This window comes from Podarcis vaucheri, assembly GCF_965113315.1.
Source record: "Podarcis vaucheri genome assembly, chromosome: 3".
Taxonomy (NCBI): Eukaryota; Metazoa; Chordata; class Lepidosauria; order Squamata; family Lacertidae; genus Podarcis; species Podarcis vaucheri.
In genome coordinates this window covers 1854207-1874271 of record NC_138761.1, presented here as the reverse complement: position 1 = coordinate 1874271, position 20065 = coordinate 1854207, and the positions used below count along the sequence as shown (strand labels likewise).

General features: G+C 48.0%; 1 protein-coding gene across 3 annotated transcripts in view; it reads left to right on the top strand.

Moving 5' to 3' along the window:
- Positions 1-20065, top strand: part of SELENOI (selenoprotein I) — a 54859-nt gene that overhangs the window by 23411 nt on the left and 11383 nt on the right. For all 3 annotated transcript variants that reach the window (XM_082217800.1, XM_082217801.1, XM_082217799.1), the window contains exons 2-6: positions 8802-8870; positions 9263-9371; positions 11496-11570; positions 12825-13087; positions 19612-19720. In XM_082217800.1, the coding sequence (XP_082073926.1) occupies positions 8802-8870; positions 9263-9371; positions 11496-11570; positions 12825-13087; positions 19612-19720 (625 nt within the window). The remainder of the gene's footprint in view (positions 1-8801; positions 8871-9262; positions 9372-11495; positions 11571-12824; positions 13088-19611; positions 19721-20065) is intronic.

Genomic DNA, 20065 nt, shown 5'->3' with positions numbered 1-20065 from the left:
GTAAACTGCCCTGTGATCTTCAGATGAAGGACAGAGCTAAACTGTGGAACTCACTTGTGCAGGTGATGCTGAAAGCCAGAAACCTAGATGGCTTTAAAAGCGGAGTGTAAGTCTATCCATGGCCACTATCCATGATGGTGCGTGGAGACTCGCCGAGCGGACGGCTCAGTTCAGAGGTGGCTCATGGGCCATTTAAATGACCCCACATGGGCCGTTTGTGGCCCATAGGCCGCAGGTTGCCGACCCCTGGTTTAGCTCGTAGGTTAACTTTTGCCTATGTGATGCCATAGCCCAGGGGTCAGCAAACTTTTTCAGCAGGGGGCTGGTCCACTGTCCCTCAGACCTTGTGGGGGGCCGGACTATATTTTGAAGGAAAAAATTAACGAATTCCTATGCCCCACAAATAACCCAGGGATGCATTTTAAATAAAAGGACACATTCTACTCATGTAAAAACACACTGATTCCTGGACTGTCCGCGGGCTGGATTGAGAAAGCGATTGGTGTGGATCCGGCTCCCGGACCTTAGTTTTCCTACTCCTGCCATAGCCTCTAGAACAGGCTTCCTCAACCTCGGCCCTCCAGATGTTTTGAGACTACAATTCCCATCATCCCTGAACACTGGTCCTGCTAGCTAGGGATCATGGGAGTTGTAGGCCAAAAACATCTGGAGGGGCGCAGGATGGGGAAGCCTAGTCTAGAAGGAGGAGAGGAGTATCTGTTACCGTGTTTTTGAATTCCGACATCAGCCCAGGCTCATGTTAACCTTCCATTTGGCCCTGAGATGCTTCTGGAAACATGAGTCCTTTGAAAGGGTTGCGTATATCTACCGACAGACTTGTGTTTTTATCCTGATCGAGAGAGGTTTGGTTTTGCTGTCTTCCGGCTAAAGAAAATGTTGCTTCTGGCTGATTTACAATGGGCTTAGTAATTGAACGTGGCTAATTAGGAGGGGCATCATTGCAGGGCAGGCTTGAGCGAGAGACACAGTCTCCTGGCACTTGAGCCTTGAATACTGAGATGATAGCTGGGAGGACGCCTCATCAAAAGGCAGTTTCTGTCGCTTGGCTGTGAAATGCTATTTGCTGTGCTTTGCTTTATATGGCTGCCCATCAATAAAAATTCTCTCAGAGGCTTGCAAAATCAATTCCTCAGTATTTTTAAATACAAATTAATTAAAGCAAAAAAAATCGGTAAGAACAATGCCCTATTACAGAGACAGAATAAAACAGTTTGAAGCTCAGCTCAAAGCTGCACTTTGAGAGACTGCATAAGGCTTACTTGAAATTGCATTGAAACAGCAAAGGTCTGCATTTACTGTTAAATATTTGTGGGTTTTTTGCAGAATATAATCCCACCCCATGCCCCCAGTAAAATAGACTTGGATTTTTATATTTGCTGTTTTGTAACCAACCCTTTTACTGGGACACGGGTGGCGCTGTGGGTTAAACCACAGAGCCTAGGACTTGCCGATCAGAAGGTCAGTGGTTTGAATCCCGTTGCTCGGTCCCTGCTCCTCCCAACCTAGCAGTTCGAAAGCACGCCAAAGTGCAAGTAGATAAATAGATACCGCTCCGGCGGGAAGGTAAACGGCGTTTCTGTGCGCTGCTCTGGTTCTCCAGAAGCGGCTTAGTCATGCTGGCCACATGACCCGGAAGCTGTACACCGGCTCCCTCGGCCAGTAAAGCGAGATGAGCGCTCCAACCCCAGAGTCGACCACGACTGGACCTAATGGTCAGGGATCCCTTTACCTTTTAACCAACACTTTTATAAAGAAGAGAGGAGATTGGCATGATTTTTCATTGACTTCCAACGAACCTTACCTCTCTGATGTAATTATTTATTCTTCTGAGTTGCTGTGGACTCTCCTATGCTTGGGGTGAGTCACGAGGTGGCTAAGATCACGGATGATGTGAAATGGTTCAGGGTTCTTAAAGGGAAAAAAGGATTGTGAAAAGCTCCAATAGGACCTCTCCAAAGTGAGTAAATGGGGCAGCAAATTTAGTGTAAACAAGTGCAAAGTTATGCACGTCGAAGCAAAGAAATCTAAATTTCACCAATAGGCAACTCCCCATTTTCACAGGGGTTGCGTTCTGAGGCACCAATCCCGCCCTGCTCCACCCCCGCCCCCTTGCAGTGCCGAAATTGGTGCACGCATGCCAGTCTTGCTCAAATGGGGAGTTGCCTATGCACACTTGTGGGATTTGAAGCAGTGCTGATGGCCCAGGAGCCGGTTCTTGGGGTTGGCGTGAATAGCTGGATGAAGACATCAGCATAGTGCGCAGCAGCTCTGGGAAAAGCAGGCTCCATGCTTGGGAAATAATTTCTTACGAAAACAACGTCAGAATTAACAAATTATACACAAGAAGACTGGTGTGTAATTTCTTCAGAATTGGAGAACATTCATGGATGAGAAAAATAAATCATGCACTTTTATGATGTTTTAGACATTCATGTTCATACTAACATGCGAAATAAACTTCATGGAAAGGAACGGAGGGCCGTGCTCAGGTGCTTTCTCTGTAGGCTGGAGTTGCAGGTATCTTGTGTTCTCTTGGCAGCGGCTGGGCTCTGAAACCAGAGCAGGTGCTTCTGTAATGGGACCCGAGGCTACGTGATATCCAGGCTAAAGATTACACCAGTAATTGTGTCCCAAATACCTTCCCTCCTGCCAGGTGAACTTCAGACCATGCCAGCCAGCTGCCTCCTCCTCCTCCCCACCCCTCTTTGCCAGAAAATGTCCCTGCATTGAAAGTCTGTTTCTCTGGAAACTGTCTGTGCCAGCCTTATTCAAACTGGTGCCCTCCAGACATTTTGGACTACAACTCCCATCAGCCTCGACCATCGTAGACCTGCCGGCTGGGACTGATGGGAGTCGTAGTCCTGAACACCAGGTTAGGCAAGGCTGGCATCTAGACAGTTTAAAGTAGCACCATGCTACTGTTTTCAGAAGGAGAAGCAGAAACTCTGGGTTTACGTCTCTAATTGAAGTGCGTTGTTTTCAAACTGCAGCACAGGACTATACCTAATCAGTGGTGCTTCTAGAGAAAATGAGCGACTTGGCTGCGATGGAGATGAACTAGTTTATTGTGGTTCCAGTTACAGATATGTAGCCGTGTTGGTCTGCCATAGTCAAAATAAAAAAATTCCTTCCAGTAGCACCTTAAAGACCAACTAAGTTAGTTCTTGGTATGAGCTTTCGTGTGCATGCACACTTCTTCAGATACACTGAAACAGAAGTTGCCAGATCCTTCTATATAGTGAGAAAGTGGGGAGGGGTATTACTCAGAAGGTTTCAGAAATAGACTGGAAAGAGAAGCTGCTGAATTGCAACTCATTACCAAACTTAAAACCATGGAGAGACCTGGTCTGAACAAAGACATTGGATTCTTATCTCATTATATATGACTAAGCCATTTTTCACCTTCTCACCCTTTGCCTTTTCCTGTAAGACCTATTGCAGTCCTTAAGAGTCGTCAACAGGCTCATCTCAGCTATCTGCCAATCTCCCATTCCCACCACCCTTCTGAGTAATACCCCTCCCCACCTTCTCACTATATAGAAGGGTCTGGCAACTTCTGTTTCAGTGTATCTGAAGAAGTGTGCATGCACACGAAAGCTCATACCGTGAACTAACTTAGTTGGTCTTTAAGGTGCTACTGGAAGGAATTTTTTTATTTAGTTTATTGTGGTGTTAGTTTTTGTAGGCTGGAAGTTCTTCCACCAAACTGGAACCTTCTGTCCACCAGGTCTGCCTTAGTTTCCAGCCAGAAACCGGAGTTAGCATGGCCCCTTGACTCTGAAATGATGAGTTCCAAGACAGCACAGTGGTACCTTGGTTGTCAAACGGCTTAGTGTTCGAACAAATCGGCTCCCGGACGTCGCAAACCCGGAAGTGAGTGTTCCGGTTTGTGAACAATTTTTGGGAGCCAAACGTCTTCCGCAGCTTCTGGTTGACTGCAGGAAGCTCCTGTAGCCAATCGGAAGCCGCACCTTGGTTTTCGAACTGTTTCGGGAGTCAGACGGACTCCCGGAACAGATTAAATTTAAGATCCAAGGTACAACTGTACAAGGCTATGGATGATACCTTCCCTAGCTTCTGAGCTCGGAAAAAGGGCAATATATGTAAGACAAAGGAATGCTGTGTGATTTGGCATGGTTATGAGTTTTCTGGCCTGGTTTCCTGGCTAGTCTGGGCCATTCCTTTGAAATGGTAAATACCTATTGATACACAAAAGATGCTCATTTGGCAGGTCTGGTTTGCTGTTAACAGAAATTTGCCAGACCAACTGGAAGGATTTGTAAGTGAAAGAGCTATTGGGAAAGGTTTTCCAAGATGAACAGAGATGGTTTTGGGTTTCCTCATCCCAAATATTCAAATGAAGTTTAATTTTCTCAGGGAATATTTCCTAAATTTTGAAGGGCAAAGGATTGGTTTTCTGTGGAGTGTGTGTCTGCTATGTGTCTGCACCCTAAGAAAATTATAACACCCCTCAACCATGAAGCTTACCTTGGGCCAACCACCACCTCTCAGCCTCAAAGTTTACCTTGTATATCTCTGGGGCTGTCATTGGGGAGAGTGAAGTGGCCACCGCTTCAAATGACCCATGCCGAAGGCAGCCTCAAGCTGCAAAGTGCATTGAGGTGTCAGCCTTGCGTATCTGCAGGAGGAAAGACAAGGAGGTTCCTTCACTGAGGCCTGGGCTGATGGCTCAGGTTAGGAGTCCTCGTCATGCACTCACTAACTCTTTGCACCAACCACTTGCAAAATAATAAGTGACCTGATTGTTCGGCTTTGTAAGCTGAGTTTAGGGTTATTCTAGAAGGAGTCCTCCTAGGTGATTAAATTGAAACTTGATCTTGATTGCCTTCAGGTTTGAAGATTGATCTTGATTATCTTCTGGTGTGAAGATTGTGCCATCAAGCCAGCCTTCCCTCTAGTGTTGCTCTGTCCCAGATCACCCAGCCTTCTTTTCTTCCTCCGCCTCCTATTCAGCACTTCCCATAATAGTAATCTGACTCTCTGGTGCTTAAAAGCCAAACAATTGAGAAATGAATGGTCTGGGGCTGCATCTCAGCAGGAGCTGTCAAGGGAAGAATGAATGGGATTATTATCTTCATCTAGTCCTTGGTGCTGCCCAAAATTACAAATATTAAGGTTGACTGATCTGTGGCAGGGCTTGTTTGTGTGTAAGCACTGGTGGCAGTGGTACTCAAAACTCAAACCCAACACCACTATAACCCACGTTCTTCTCTAAAGCAAGCAGAATTCTGTGACCTCTTTAAATTACACGTATGAAGCAAAATAAAAAAATTCCTTCCAGTAGCACCTTAAAGACCAACTAAGTTAGTTCTTGGTATGAGCTTTCGTGTGCAAGCACACTTCTTCAGATACGTATCAAGCAAATTGCTGAGTACTGTAGATTTGGATGTCCTGGTCGGGTTTCCCCTCCTCTCTCGCTCCTGATGCTGCCAGGATACAAACCATGGTCTGGCTCAGCATTATGTCTCAAGCCGGGCTCATAGTCTGCTTCTCTCCAAAGAAACCATGAAAAGTAACAGGGCCAGCCCACCCATGAGGCAAGGTGAGGTGATCGTCTCAGGCAGCAGGATACACAGGGACGGCAGATCCAGCAACCAAGGAATGCATCGCTCACTGCCACAACAGCGGCTGCAGCAGGCTCCTTGCAGGCCAGATCAGCTGGTTCTCACCAGTCCTAATAATAATAATAATAATAATAATAATAATAATAATAATAATAAATAATAATAATAATTAATAATAATAATAATTTATTATTTATACCCCTCCCAACTGGCTGGGCCTACAGCTGCCTTTCAGCAGATAGGAGAAGCTGCTGGTCCCAAAAGACCAGTAACAGCATCTTGGGCTAGTCACCCAGCGCAAACTGCCTCACAGGGTTGTCGTACGGGTTAAATGAAGAGAGAACCATGTAATCCACTTTTAGCTCTGTGAAGAAAAAGGTGGACTATAAATAAATAGAGTTAGTAAGTAATAACCAACAAAATGAACCCCCAAGCACTGAGTTTGCTGGTGGTGCTGAATACCTGGGTATACAAACAGCTTTAAGACCCTAACCCAGCCTTTGCCAACCTGCTTTTGACGGCAACTTTCTTGCTATGGGAGTTGTAGGCAAAAGCAGTCAGTTGGCAAAGGAGGTCCTCATCCCGCCTTCCTTTACCTGCAGAAAAGAATAGATTTGGGAGAGAGCTTTGCTTATCAGGAGGTATGAAGCCAACAAGAGCAAAACCTTTTGGCTTTGCAGACGGGATGCTAAATGTTTGACAGGTTGCCTTCTGGTGTTCTGGTGCTGCTGCTGCTTGTCTGCCATAGCTCAAGGCACAATGTTTACAGCCCTTCCTGCAGGACCAAAATACTGGGTTTGCTACAATGCAGGCAAAGCAAAGCATTCGGCTTGAGGGATCTCTTCCACTTACTCCAAATGCTCAGGAGCAGCCTTTCCCGACTTCCGCAAGAAGGATAGAGATAATGGGATTTGAACAAATCTGCCAAGCACCCCCCTGCCATTAACTGAAATCTCATTACCTCCTAAATCGCTTGGTAGTTCCATCCTTGGAGACGGAACGGAGCTGGTGAATCAGGTGCCAGGGAGGTTGGCCGGACGCCACTCAAGAGACCCAGCGGTGTAGCAAGGCGTCACTTGCCTTGCTGGCCTGAAGCAGGTGGCTGTTGCACAGCAAAACTGACTTTCTGACTGACGTTGCCCATTTCTCAAGCGCTTCTGGGGCTGGACATGACGTTTGAGAGGGAGGGCGGTTGGAAGCATATATGGAGGGAAGCTCCATCATCTGGAATAATAACTCGGGTGGGATTATTGCAGCACCTTGGTGTGTTTGTTGTTATTGTTTAGTCGTTTAGTCGTGTCCGACTCTTCGTGACCCCCTGGACCAGAGCACGCCAGGCACTCCTGTCTTCCACTGCCTCCCGCAGTTTGGTCAAACTCATGCTAGTAGCTTCGAGAACACTGTCCCACCATCTCGTCCTCTGTCGTCCCCTTCTCCTTGTGCCCTCCATCTTTCCCAACATCGGGGTCTTTTCCAGGGAGTCTTCTCATGAGGTGGCCAAAGTATTGGAGCCTCAGCTTCAGGATCTGTCCTTCCAGTGAGCACTCAGGGCTGATTTCCTTCAGAATGGAGAGGTTGGATCTTCTTGCAGTCCATGGGGCTCTCAAGAGTCTCCTCCAGCACCAGAATTCAAAAGCATCCATTCTTCGGCCTTCAGCCTTCTTTATGGTCCAGCTCTCATTTGGTGTGTTTAGGAGTCTTCTAACGTGCGGTTGGTCCATGGGGTCACGAAGAGTCGGACACGACTAAACGACTAAACAACAACAACAAGCGTGCAGTTGTATGTGGCTGAGCTTCTGGCCTGTGGACGCAGGTTGAGCCAGAACTCTCTCCCAAAAGCAACCTCTGCCAAGCTGTTGGGCGCATGCCCTTGGCACCCTGAACCACCGCAATGGAAGAATTGCCCTCTCCTCCATGCTTTATCCCAGCTTTCTCTAACCTGGTGCCCTCCCATTCTTTTGGAATACGGCTCCCATCAGCTCCAGCCAGCCTGGCTGTGTTGGCCTGGGCTGCTGGGAGTTGTCGTTTGAGAGCACCAGGTTGGGAAAGCTGGTGTTTGGTGCGCATTTCTCACTATAAGAACATAAGAGCCTGCCGGATCAGGCCAGTTCCCTAGGAGTGGGGAGTCTGCCATCATAATGCTTGCTTTCCCCAGTACGTCTTGGGGACAGCCTGATCCCTGCATAGATCCAAGAGTGCCTCGTTTGACAGCCTGTTCCCTCCAGCTGCATCCTGCCTTGAAGCTCAGACTAGGCGCAGACGTGGCATTGGCACCTACCGTGTTTTCCCTCTGTCCCACCCCTTGCTTTGCTTACCATCTAGCCCGGTGGTTCGCAAAACGGGCCGTATCTCCCACCCATCCCTTTGGGGGGGGGCAGTGGGATTACCTGGGGGGGTGCTAAGATGCAGGGAGGGGGGACTGGAGGTATAAAAGACGTATCAGACTCTTAAAACCTGGTGTCACTACATCAAGTTATTTTTATTATTTATAAAGTTCCTATTCCACCCTTCGCCTGAGGACCACAGGGCATTTTACGATATAAACAAGGAAGCAAAAACAATAACCCTCGCTCTCACAATCTTTGTTCTTTATTGAATTTCATCCATTTTGTTGATTTAATTAAGTAGTTTAAATTGGATTTCAAATAAGTGTGCAGCTAATTGTTCCTGGATGGGTTTTCATCGTGTTATTGCCTTCCTCGGGGTGTTGTGCAAACCCCTATCCTGAATAAGACCTCCTATAGGACAGGGTGCATTGGGGATGAATTTGGTTGCTCAAAAAAGTTCGGAAACTGCTGCTCCAGCCTGATGTGATTGTTTTGGAGAACTCAAAAGCTTGCTGGTGACCTTTGTGCCATTTTGGTTGGCATGACACAAATACAGTGGTGCCTCGCAAGACGAAATTAATTCGTTCCGCAAGTTTTGCCGTCTAGCGAATTTTTCGTCTTGCGAAGCACGGTTTTAACGGTTTAACAAAGTCGCGAGACGTTTTCGTCTTGCGAAGCAAGCCCATAGGGGAATTCGTCTTGCGAGGCAAATCGAAAACGAAAAAACCTTTCGTCTAGCGAGTTTTTTGTCTTGCGAGGCATTTGTCTTGCGAGGTACCACTGTACGGCTTTAGGTATTTCTCTGTAGCTCTTGCTGGGTTAGAAAATCTCCAGCCTAACCTCTCTCTCCTCTCTGTTTCCTTCACAGTACAGTGCTGTGGACAACAACCCCCTCTCCCTGTACATCATGCATCCCTTCTGGAACACAGTGGTCAAGGTGAGTTGGCCCTCCTGCCTCCCTCCATGCCCTGTCGAGTGCGCTTTCTGTGCTTGAAGTAGACCTCTTGGCATCCCTGTCAGTGGAGAAGTTGCCAGTCCCCTTTCTGGCTGGCGCGGCCTCTTGCCTGTTCTGATCTGTGACTCATTCAGGAGCTCCTTCTCCTCCTCTTTGAGGGGGCTTAATTGTCCGGAGATGCACAAGCTACACTCATGGCCTGAACTCCTTTTTGTGTTGCTGCACGAAGGATAAGCAAGGAAGACGAACGTCACCCTAACTCTCAAGGAGAGTCTCTTTCTCCTCCTACCTAAACGTCACGGAGGGGGCTCGACTGTACATGGCTGATCAATTAATGTGGGTTTTCTGCATGTGTTTTTCCTGCTTTCTCACAGATTTTCCCCATGTGGCTGGCCCCAAACCTGATAACGTTTAGTGGCTTCCTGCTCCTTGTCTTCAACTTCTTCCTCATGGCATACTGTGACCCTGACTTTTATGCATCTGGTAAGACAGTTTTTCTTTAAACAGGAACAGCAAAAGCTGTATACACATTTACAGGCATGAAAGTGATACGAGCTGAGATGGCGCATGTTCTTCACTCTGTCTCTGCGCATTGATGACATCTTGACTTCCTTGTGTCTACGGTGACACACTCAAATGTCAGTTCTGGACTGCGGGAGGGGGGGGAGGCCCATGACTGTCTCATCACTCCACACATCTAAAGGGGAGCAGAGTATTGTGTGTGCCTAAAGGTGGCCAAGGGATGCGAGTGGCGCTGTGGGTTAAACCACAGAGCCTAGGACTTGCCGATCAGAATGTCAGTGATTCGAATCCCCGCGACGGGGTGAGCTCCTGTTGCTCGGTCCCTGCTCCTGCCAACCTAGCAGTTCGAAAGCACGTCAAAGTACAAGTAGATAAATAGGTACCACTCCAGCAGGAAGGTAAACGGTGTTTCTGTGCGCTGCTCTGATTTGCCAGAAGCGGCTTAGTCATGCTGGCCACATGACCCGGAAGCTGTACACCGGCTCCCTCAGCCAGTAAAGAGAGATGAGCGCCACAACCCCAGAGTCGTCCGCAACGGGACCTAATGGTCAGGGGTCCCTTTACCTATAAAGGCGACCAACACTGCTGGGTACCTTAGGAACGGCTACTGCTCTTGCGCTCAAATGAGGGGGCACCAAGCTGGGAGAGGCTGCCTTGAACTGCTGCCATAGTCCTAGCTCCCGTCATTGCAGGGGGTTGGGCTAGATGTCCTTTTGGGTCCCTTTGACTCTACAGCTCTAGGATTCTACCCAGATTGGCTGGGAATGCCAGGGTGGTACCCTGTGCCTTGGGAGTTGCCTTCCAGCCTTGGAAACCTGACAGCTAGGAGAAGGCGTTGGTGGCAAACCTCTTTACAACCTGGGTGATAAGCTCCAGGACTCTGCCCTTGGCTGAAATGAGCAGGGAGTTGTCAGTTTGCAGAGGTGATGATCACCAGTTATCTGATGGCCTTGATCTCTCTGTTGAAATCCCACCAGGAGTGTTGTGGTCCTGTTCTGGGCCTTCCCTATCCTTCCTGGAAGTGTCGCCTGTTCTTTGGCCTCTGAGCATCATTGGTCATCCCACAAGTTGGTGAGGCTTGATTGACAACAAAGACCTTTGACGCTGCTAGAGATTCTGTTGCAACATTTAAACCCCTGCCCCAAACTTAACTGCCAGGCTGATTTGGGCAATAAAGAAGACATCTTTCGGCAGTGGTTAATTGGCATCTGTTTTAAACCTCTTGTTGCAAGGTGTTAATGGTTTTATTGCTGCAAACTGCTTTGATATATTATTTTCTGTTCTACAACGGGATACAAATATTATTATAAATAAATAAAACAAATATAAGTCCCATCTTCTGGCTGCTCCTGTTGCTGCTGCTGCTGCTTGTGTGGCCTCCTCCTTGTCGTCCTTCACAGTTACATCTCAGTGAATCGTCCCAGTAAATTGTCCTGGATAGGCCTTGCAGCATCTCAAATCCAAACTCTTCATGTTTCCCGTTAACCTGTTTATTGTCCTGACCTTCATTTCTGATGCCTCTTCAGTCTTGGGCAGGGATCATGCCCCTTCCTGTATGTCTTATGCCAGGCGTCAGCAAACTTTTCCAGCAGGGGGTGGGTTCACTGTCCCTCAGACCTTGTGGGGGGCCGGGCTATGTTTTGGGGAAAAAATATGAACGAATTCCTATGCCCCACAAATAACCCAGAGATGCATTTTAAATAAAAGCACACACTCATGTAAAAACACACTGATTCCCAGACCATCCGCGGGCAAGATTTAGAAGGCAATTGAGCCGGATCTGGCCCAATCCAGCGTGTTTTTACATGAGTAGAATGTGTCCTTTTATTTAAAATGCATCTCTGGATTATTTGTGGGGCATAGGAATCCGTTCATTTCCCCCCCCCCAAAAAAAAATATAGTCTGCCCCCCAAAAAAGATCTGAGGGACAGTGGACCAGCCCCCTGCTGAAAAAGTTTGCTGACGCCTGTGGGCCTGAGTCTTCAGATGAAGGGCAGCATAAAATTTAATAATAACAGTAATGATTGTGCAGCAAACATGTCCCTAGAGGTTGTGTTGACGCTCAAAATGGTTTTCTTTCCACAGCACCCGATCAGCAGCACGTTCCGAACAAAGTGTGGGTCATGGTGGGCCTCCTCAATTTCATGGCTTACACGCTAGGTAAAAGCTGGTTCTTTACTGTGTCTTTGTGTCTGTGGGCGGTAGAAAGGGATGCGGGTGGCGCTGTGGGTTAAACCACAGAGCCTAGGACTTGCCGATCAGAAGGTTGGCGGTTTGAATCCCCACGACGGGTGAGCTCCCGTTGCTCGGTCCCTGCTCCTGCCAACCTAGCAGTTCGAAAGCACGTCAAAGTGCAAGTAGATATATAGGTACCGCTCTGGCGGGAAGGTAAACAGCATTTCCGTGTGCTGCTCTGGTTCGCCAGAAGCAGCTTAGTCATGCTGGCCACATGACCCGGAATCTGAACACCGGCTCCCTTTGCCAATAAAGCGAGATGAGCACCGCAACCCCAGAGTCGGCCACGACTGGACCTAATGGTCAGGGGTCCCTTTACCTTTAAGAGGCGGTAGAATGGGGTATTTGCAACAGTGGTCTCAGCAGTTGTAGGGGCCAAACGACTTGCATGCAGGAGCCCCCTTCCATCACCACGGTGTTCATGGCCCTGCTCTAACAATGGGTGCTTGCAAGAGGACTCTGCTTTCACCTTTGTACTGAAGCTGCTTTTAAAAGCACACCTTGAAAGAAGCCTCTGCTCAGACAGAGGTGGCCAGGGGTTCAGCTTCCCTGATTCTTTAAGTGATGCTTTTAAAAAAAAATATTTCCCCCTTTATATTTCCCCCAAATCACACACCCCCCAACAAAAGATTCATTATGAAAACCTGCATCCATGAACACCGCAGCTTACAACAGTATATATGTGTTAAATATATTCTTATTAACCGATCCACAAGCTACTATAAATCTTTGGGACTAGGCTTTGGTTTTCTGGAGTGCTTGTGAATGAAAGAAATCCCCACCGTTCTCCAACAAAGGTCTCTTTGTGCTTTGTTCCCCTTGCCCGTCTCAATTTGTGGGTCAGTTTCTCCGTAAGGGCATCGTGCCACCCTCTCTTGTACCAAGCGTTCACATTCGCGCCTCCTAAGCCCTCCCAGAACATGGCCGTAAGAGAAATCCCGTTAGCGGTTTATCCACCGAGTAGTCCTGATTCTGTTTAGGAGCACAGGAAGCGATCTTTAAGGTCTTGCAAGGCAGGCACCCTACCCCTGATCTAAGGCCCTCCGACAGATAAATACAGATTCTTTAACACAAGCTCTGGCTTTGGGGCTTGTGCCTCTCCTCCCAGCCAGCCACTGGGACTGCAGGGAGTTGACCCGTGCCTCTGACCCCCCCCTCCTTTCCTCATCCCCACCCCAGATGGCGTGGATGGCAAGCAGGCCCGGCGCACGCAGTCCAGCACCCCTCTGGGAGAGCTCTTTGACCACGGCCTGGACAGCTGGGCCTGCATGTTCTTCGTGGTGACGGTCTACTCCACCTTCGGCCGGGGGCCCAACGGCGTCAGCGTCTTCGTCCTCTACATCCTCCTGTGGGTGGTCCTCTTCTCCTTCATCCTCTCCCACTGGGAGAAGTACAACACGGGGGTTCTCTTCTTGCCCTGGGGATACGACATCAGCCAGGTGGTAAGTGCGGCGCTTCCTGACTCTCCGGTTCCCTCTTCCCACTTTTGCTCTACTTCATTTACAGTGGTACCTTGGTTCTCAAACTCAATCCGTTCCGGGAATCCGTTCGACTCCCGGAACCGTTCGAAAACCAAGGCACGGCTTCCGATTGGCTGAAGGAGCTTCCTGCGCTCAATCAGAAGCCGCGCCGGACGTTTGGCTTCCAAAAAATGTTAGAAAACCAGAACAGTCACTGTTTGCGGTGTTTGGGAGCCAAAACATACGAGTCCCAAGGCGTTCAAGAACCAAGTTACGGCCGTATAGGCTGCCTTCTCCTCCCAAGGAAGTCAAGATTGTGCACATAGCTCTCCTGCTCCCCATTTTGCTTTGGGGTTTTTTAAGTTTCAGAAAGTTTACAAATTTGATACGTATTTTCCCAAATCATGTTTGTTTCAGATTTGACTTCCCCTCCACCCCCTCCGTGGTTTTCACGTGTTTTCTAAAATTTCTGCGTATTATGGTCATTCTGTGTCCTGCCTACTCCACAATATTCTCCAACAAATATTTTGCCGATGTTCTTCATTCAAATCCTACCTGTGTTTTTACATGTTTACAGTCATGCTTTAACTATTCAACAAAAGGTTTCCAGTCCTCCTTATAGCCTGCCTCTTCTAGCACTCCTGCTCCCCGTTTTACCCCACAACAACTCTGTGAGTTATAGTTTGGCTGAGAGGCAGCAATTGGCCCCCAGAGTCACACCCAGTGGGAGGATTTGAACCCAGGTCTTGGTCCAGCACTACACCGCGGTGGCTGCCTATCACCTTTACCTGCATGTGGATTTGCTTTTATTGGTTTGTTTTTCATGTGCTGTTTTATTCTGACAATTGAGTATTTTTTATTTTTTTTGGTGTTGTGAAGCCCATTGTGGGGAAAGGGGGCTCGTTTGAGAGGCAGAGGGTGGAAAAGAAACACTCAAGCTCCAGGAAAAAACCTCTGGCCTGGCTTGCAGGGCTGTGTAGTTATTAAGGATGCCTTTCTGCAGTCGGAGTGGGTGGAGTGTTTGTCACAGCGGCACAGAGCGCCTCCTCTTAAGGAGGGTTGCCTTGGGCTAGTCAGTGTGACAACAGAATTTCACTGCTGGGAAAGACTTAACGATCTGCCCCAGGCCAGCTTGAGCAAGCCATGCCGGGAAACGGCAGACTGTTCCCCTCCAAAGATTACAAAACGGTCTTGGAAATCTTTGGAACTCTCTGCCTATTGATGCCAAGCAGGCACCCTCACTGTATTATTTCTGGCACCTGCCCAGGTGCTTAGAAAACTGGTGTGGATTTTAACCAGGTTTTAGTATTTTAACTTTTTGTATGTTTTAAAATGTTTCCCCTTGATTTCCTTGTTTTGTCTTTTTGTAAACCACATTGAGGTTTTTTCCCTTTTGTTTGCAACCAAGTGGTGTATAAATTTTTATGAAATAAATGAAAACAAAATAAAAAAATTCCTTCCAGTAGCACCTTAAAGACCAACTAAGTTAGTTCTTGGTATGAGCTTTCGTGTGCATGCACACTTCTTCAGATAGGAAGAAGTGTGCATGCACACGAAAGCTCATACCAAGAACTAACTTAGTTGGTCTTTAAGGTGCTACTGGAAGGAATTTTTTTTTATTTTGACTATGGCAGACCAACACGGCTACAGATCTGTAAATGAAAACAAAACATTGCGGGTAAAAGTTACAGTGGAGGAGTTCAAGAAAGTCTCTTGCAAGGAATTGTGGTGTTGAGTCAGATGGCGCTAGGAGGGACCGAACTGCAAAACAACAGGGCTGCAACATTTTATGGGGCAATTGATTTCCCAACAATTTGCATCAGTTTTTTATCTGTGCCAGTGATAAGCCAGGCAGCTGAGGAAAGGAAGCCAATTTCAAAAGCTTCCATGCAAGAGGCATCATCTTGGAAGAGGCTGTTCTGCCTTCCGTCCACTGCAACACAGCAGTCGCTTCTCCGATGGCGCCTGCTGTGACATCTGAGGTTCCCCCCCTTCCTTCCTGCTGCTGCTTCACATTTTAATAGATGAGTCTGTCAGCCAAAGCAGTCAACATTCATTGACTAAGATCTGCAGAGTCCTCTCTGACTTAATTACTTGGCTGACGTCGTTGCCTTGGAGTGGGGAGGAAGGGTGTTGTGCGTTCTGCCAGCCACCAACAAATCGGTCAGCTGTGCTTACGAGAAGAAATTGCTGGATCACATCAAGGGCCCATCTAGTCCAGCTTCCTGTTCTCACAGTGGTTGACCAGATCATCATCACCATCAATTTTATTTATACCCCGCCCTCCCCATCCAGAGCTGGGCTCAGGGCGGCTAACACCAATAAAATAAAATCACAGTAAAAACAGAAGGAAGAGGGAGGGAAAAAACTGCAGTTTAAAATGCAGCCTCATTTTAGTAGTAGCCCATAGATCAAGACCATAAGGGAAGGGAAACATAAGGGTCAGACTGAGTCCAAACCAAAGGCCAGGCGGAACAGTTCTGTCTTGCAGGCCCTGCGGAAAGATGTCAAGTCCCACAGGGCCCTAGTCTCTTGGGACAGAGCGTTCCACCACGTCGGGGCCAGTGCTGAAAAGGCCCTGGCCCTAGTTGAGACCAATCTAACCTCCTTGAGGCTCAGGACCACCAAAGTGCTGTTATTTGTGGACCTTAAGGTCCTCTGCGGGGCATACCAGGAGAGGCAGTCCCATAGGTACAGTGGTGCCCCGCAAGACAAATGCCTTGCAAAACGGAAAACTCACTACACGAAAGAGTTTTCCGTTTTGGAGGTGCTTCGCAAAGCGAATTTCCTATGGACTTGCTTCACAAGACGACAATGTCTTGCGAGTTCCTGCTGGTTTTTTCCCCTCCCCCCCTTTTTCTAAGCCGCTAAGCCGCTTATCAGCTGATCCGATCAGCAAATAAGCCGCTAATAGCGCTAATCTGCTAATCCGTCAATGGGCTTGCTTCGCAAGACAAAAAAACCGCTAGGCGAAGAGAATCACAGAACGGATTCTTTTCGTCTTGCGAGGCACCACTGTACGAGGGTCCTAGGCCATATAGGGCTTTAAAGGTCAAAACCAGCACCTTAAACCAGACCCTGTACTCCACCAGGAGCCAGTGCAGTTGGTAAAGCACTGGATGAATGTGATCCCACGGCAAGGACCCCGTAAGGAGTCTCGCTGCGGCATTCTGCACCCGCTGGAGTTTCTGGGTCAGCTTCAAGCCTGTGGGAAACCAGCAAGCAGGACCTGCGCATGAGAGCCCTGACTGTGGAGGCAGAGCAGAGTCATCCTGGCTAAGTCCCCATTGCTAGCCACCTTCATGGGTTTGTCCAGTCCTCTTTGGACCATCGCTGCCTCCCGTGATCATCTGCAGGCGCGCAGCTTCTGCCTTCTCTCCCTCTTGGCAGGAAAAATACCTCTGGGCAATCATTTCCCTGCTGTCCTTCCCCTCCCCTCCCCAGCCCACGGCCATGGATCGCTTTCTGAACAGCCGCTCACCACGCTGGAGCCTTGGAAGGGCCCTTTGCCCCCGGATGTTTGCCTCCTCACACAGGCAGTCAGAGAGGTTTTGTTGACTTGGACTTGGCTGAACAGAGACCTCTGCGCAATGCTGTCCCGTAAATTGCAATGGGGGGAGAAGGGTTGTTGTACCTGCGTTGGCCAATAGATTTTGCAGGTGGGAACGTAAGACTCTTGGGGCAAATTTCATTCCTGAGCCGAAAGGGAAGAAGCAGCTTGACATGTCCCTCTTCCTGTCCACCTTTGGTTGTGTGTTTTCGAGAGTTACATTATCTTCCCACAAGAGGCAAGGATGGCCACCAATTCATGGAGGAGAAGAGGGCTATTGATGGCTCTGTTCTGGAGGCAGCAGTACATCCAAATACCAGTTCCTGGGAAATGCAGAAATAATAATAATGATGATGATGATGATGATGATTTATTTATACCCCGCCTCTCTGGCTGGGTTTCCCCAGCCACTCTGGGCGGCTTCCAACAAAATATTAAAATACTCTAATACATCAAACATTAAAAGCTTCCCTTAAAAGCTGCCTTCAGATGTCTTCTAAAAGTCTGGTAGTAGTTGTTCTCTTTGACATCTGCTGGGAGGGCGTTCCACAGGGCGGGTGCCACCACCAAAAAGGCCCTCTGCCTGGTTCCCTGTAACTTGGCTTCTCGCAGTGAGGGAACCGCCAGAAGGCCCTCGGAGCTGGACCTCAGTGTCTGGGCAGAACGATGGGGATGGAGACACTCCTTCAGATATACTGGAAGGGGAGATGGTTGCTGTGGTGCCCTGGTCCTGCTTGCAGATAGGTTTCCCTTTGGAGCAGGCACAGGCAAACTTGACCCTCCAGACGTTTTGAGACTACAACTCCCTCCAAGTTTGCCTATGTCTGCTTTGGAGCATCTCATTGGCCCCTGTGAAAAGAGGACTCTGGACCTGATCCAACAAAACTCTTCATATGTTCTTAAGACTCATGTGAATTCAGATCCCTCCCTTTCTCATGGGAGTTACCATATTTTTCTGTCTATAAGATGCCCCCTATTTTGGGGGACTCAGATTTAAAAAATGGGGGAGGGAGAGATGTATCTGTGTATAAGACGCCCCCTAATTTTTGACATTATTATTAAGGGGGAAAAACCTAGTCTTATACATGGAAAAATACGGTAACTTTTACAGGCTGTGCAAATTGCCCATGGGGCTTAGCTCGCGCAGAGCGCTAATATTTCGGACTCAAATCCCTGTCTAAGCAGGAAGGCACTGACGCCTTCCTTGGAGGTTTTTAAGCAGAGATTGGAGGGCCATCTGTCAGGGATGCTTTGCTTGCATTGCAGGGGGTTGGACTAGATGACCCTCAGGATCCCTTCCAGCTTTATGGTCTCTTCAAAAAGCTCAGGACCAATTTTTTTAAAAAAATAATATTTATTAAATTTTCCATTTAACATTCCAATCAAATCACATCATATATTCCGACTTATACAAATTATTCAATAATTAAACAATCCAAATATTTCGGGGAGACTTCACCATGCTCTGAGGTTGGAGGGGATCTGATCATCTCATACTTCTACTGCTTCTCATATTCATTTCCGGTGGTTCCCATAAGTCATTCTGATGTTATTCATTCATTCATTCATTCATTCGTTATTTTCCACAGCTTCTGAGTTCTTCCAACAAGTGAGATAAATCAAACAATATGTTTCTGTGTGGTTTTATGTCCAGGGTTCCCCTATATAGAATTGCAGCGTCTCTTCACAGGCTGGTATTTCTGCCAAATCAGTCCAAGAATCCTCCCATTACATGCAGATGCAGATGTCCAGTCCATTCTGTCCAGATAAAATCCAGTCAAGGCCTCTGCCCCATACTTTCCCCAAACCAGTTGCCACTCAAACGTTAGCCTTTCCAGGGAAGGGTTTTAGTTAAAAATACAAACATAGAATATTGAAGACTCACCACCCCCACTCAGGACCAATATAAGTGGTTTTTATCCGCCCCTCCCATGAGGTCAGGGACGTGGGTGGCGCTGTGGGTTAAACCACAGAGCTAGGACTTGCCGATCAGAAGGTTGGCGGTTCGAATTCTCACGACGGGGTGAGCTCCCGTTGCTGGGTCCCTGCTCCTGCCAACCTAGCAGTTCAAAAGCATGTCAAAGTGCAAGTAGATAAATAGGTACCGATCCAGCGGGAAGGTAAACGGCGTTTCTGTGCGCTGCTCTGGTTCGCCAGAAGCGGCTTAGTCCTGCTGGCCACATGACCCGGAAGCTGTACGCCGGCTCCCTCGGCTGATAAAGCGAGATGAGCGCTGCAACCCCAGAGTCGGCCACGACTGGACCTAATGGTCAGGGGTCCCTTTACCTTTACCCATGAGGTCGCCAGGGAGTGGGCTTTGTGACTGAGCAGGGATGTGAATCCTAGTTTCCTGCCCCGCTTTCTCCCCTGCATGTCTGGTGGTGGAAAATGGGCTGAATCAGGTTACAAACAACCTCTTACCAAAAGCAAAAACTCAAAGGAGTGGTTGGCTGGTTCCTAGAACCTTTATAAATAAGCGTGTGTCTGTCTGCCTATTCAGAGACCACTTCACGTTGTGTTGCCGGTCTTTACAAGAGCAAACCTCTGATACAGACCAGTACAATCCCTGTGTTCCAGCTGAGGCTGCGGGTGACTCTCCCAGCCGTGGCGAAGCTGGCATCCTCAAGATTTTTCAGGCTTCAGCTCCCACCAGCCTCAGCTGCCGCATTCCAGGGGAGCTTCAAGCTGGGCAGGTTTGTGGGTCTGCTGCTTGCAGCCAGCAGTTGCACTGGGAATACATATGTAGGAACAGGGTGGGATGGAGAGGGGGAAATGGCTCTGTGGGGTCTGTTTTTCCACCCTAGGGGCATAAGCCCAGGCTCCTTTGGGCGATATCATAACGTGGCTAAGAGCTTTCTGATCGCTAAGCCATTCTATTCAAACACCAGCTGGCCGGATGAGTCTTTCCAGATGCTGCAATTCTGCCTCTCTCTCTCTCTCTCTGATTACTTTTCAGACCATTTCCATCGTGTACATTGTGACGTCTATTGTGGGAGTGGAGGCCTGGTACAACCCTTTCCTCTTCAATTTCTTGTATAGAGACCTATTCACTGCAATGATCTTTGGTAAGGTGCTTCCTCTAAAAGCGTGTATTTTAAAATTTCCTAATATCATACAGTGCCATAATCCCATGTTCAGCTTTCTATGTTTCCTTTTGTTTGCCATGTGCTCCCCGCACCCTTTCTTTGGAGTACACAAACTGGGTCACAATTGAGAAACTGCTTGCTCCAGAATTTTAGACCCTGTTTAAGATCCCTGAGGTATTCTGGACTTGTCGATAGTGGCAAGATTTCATTGAGGCTGGTCTGGGGCAAATTTGTTGTATAATTACAATGTTAGTAAAAAATCTGCCTAGCTTTTTATTTGCTATTTGTTTTTTCTTGGTCTTCCATCTTAAGGTCCTTGGTAAG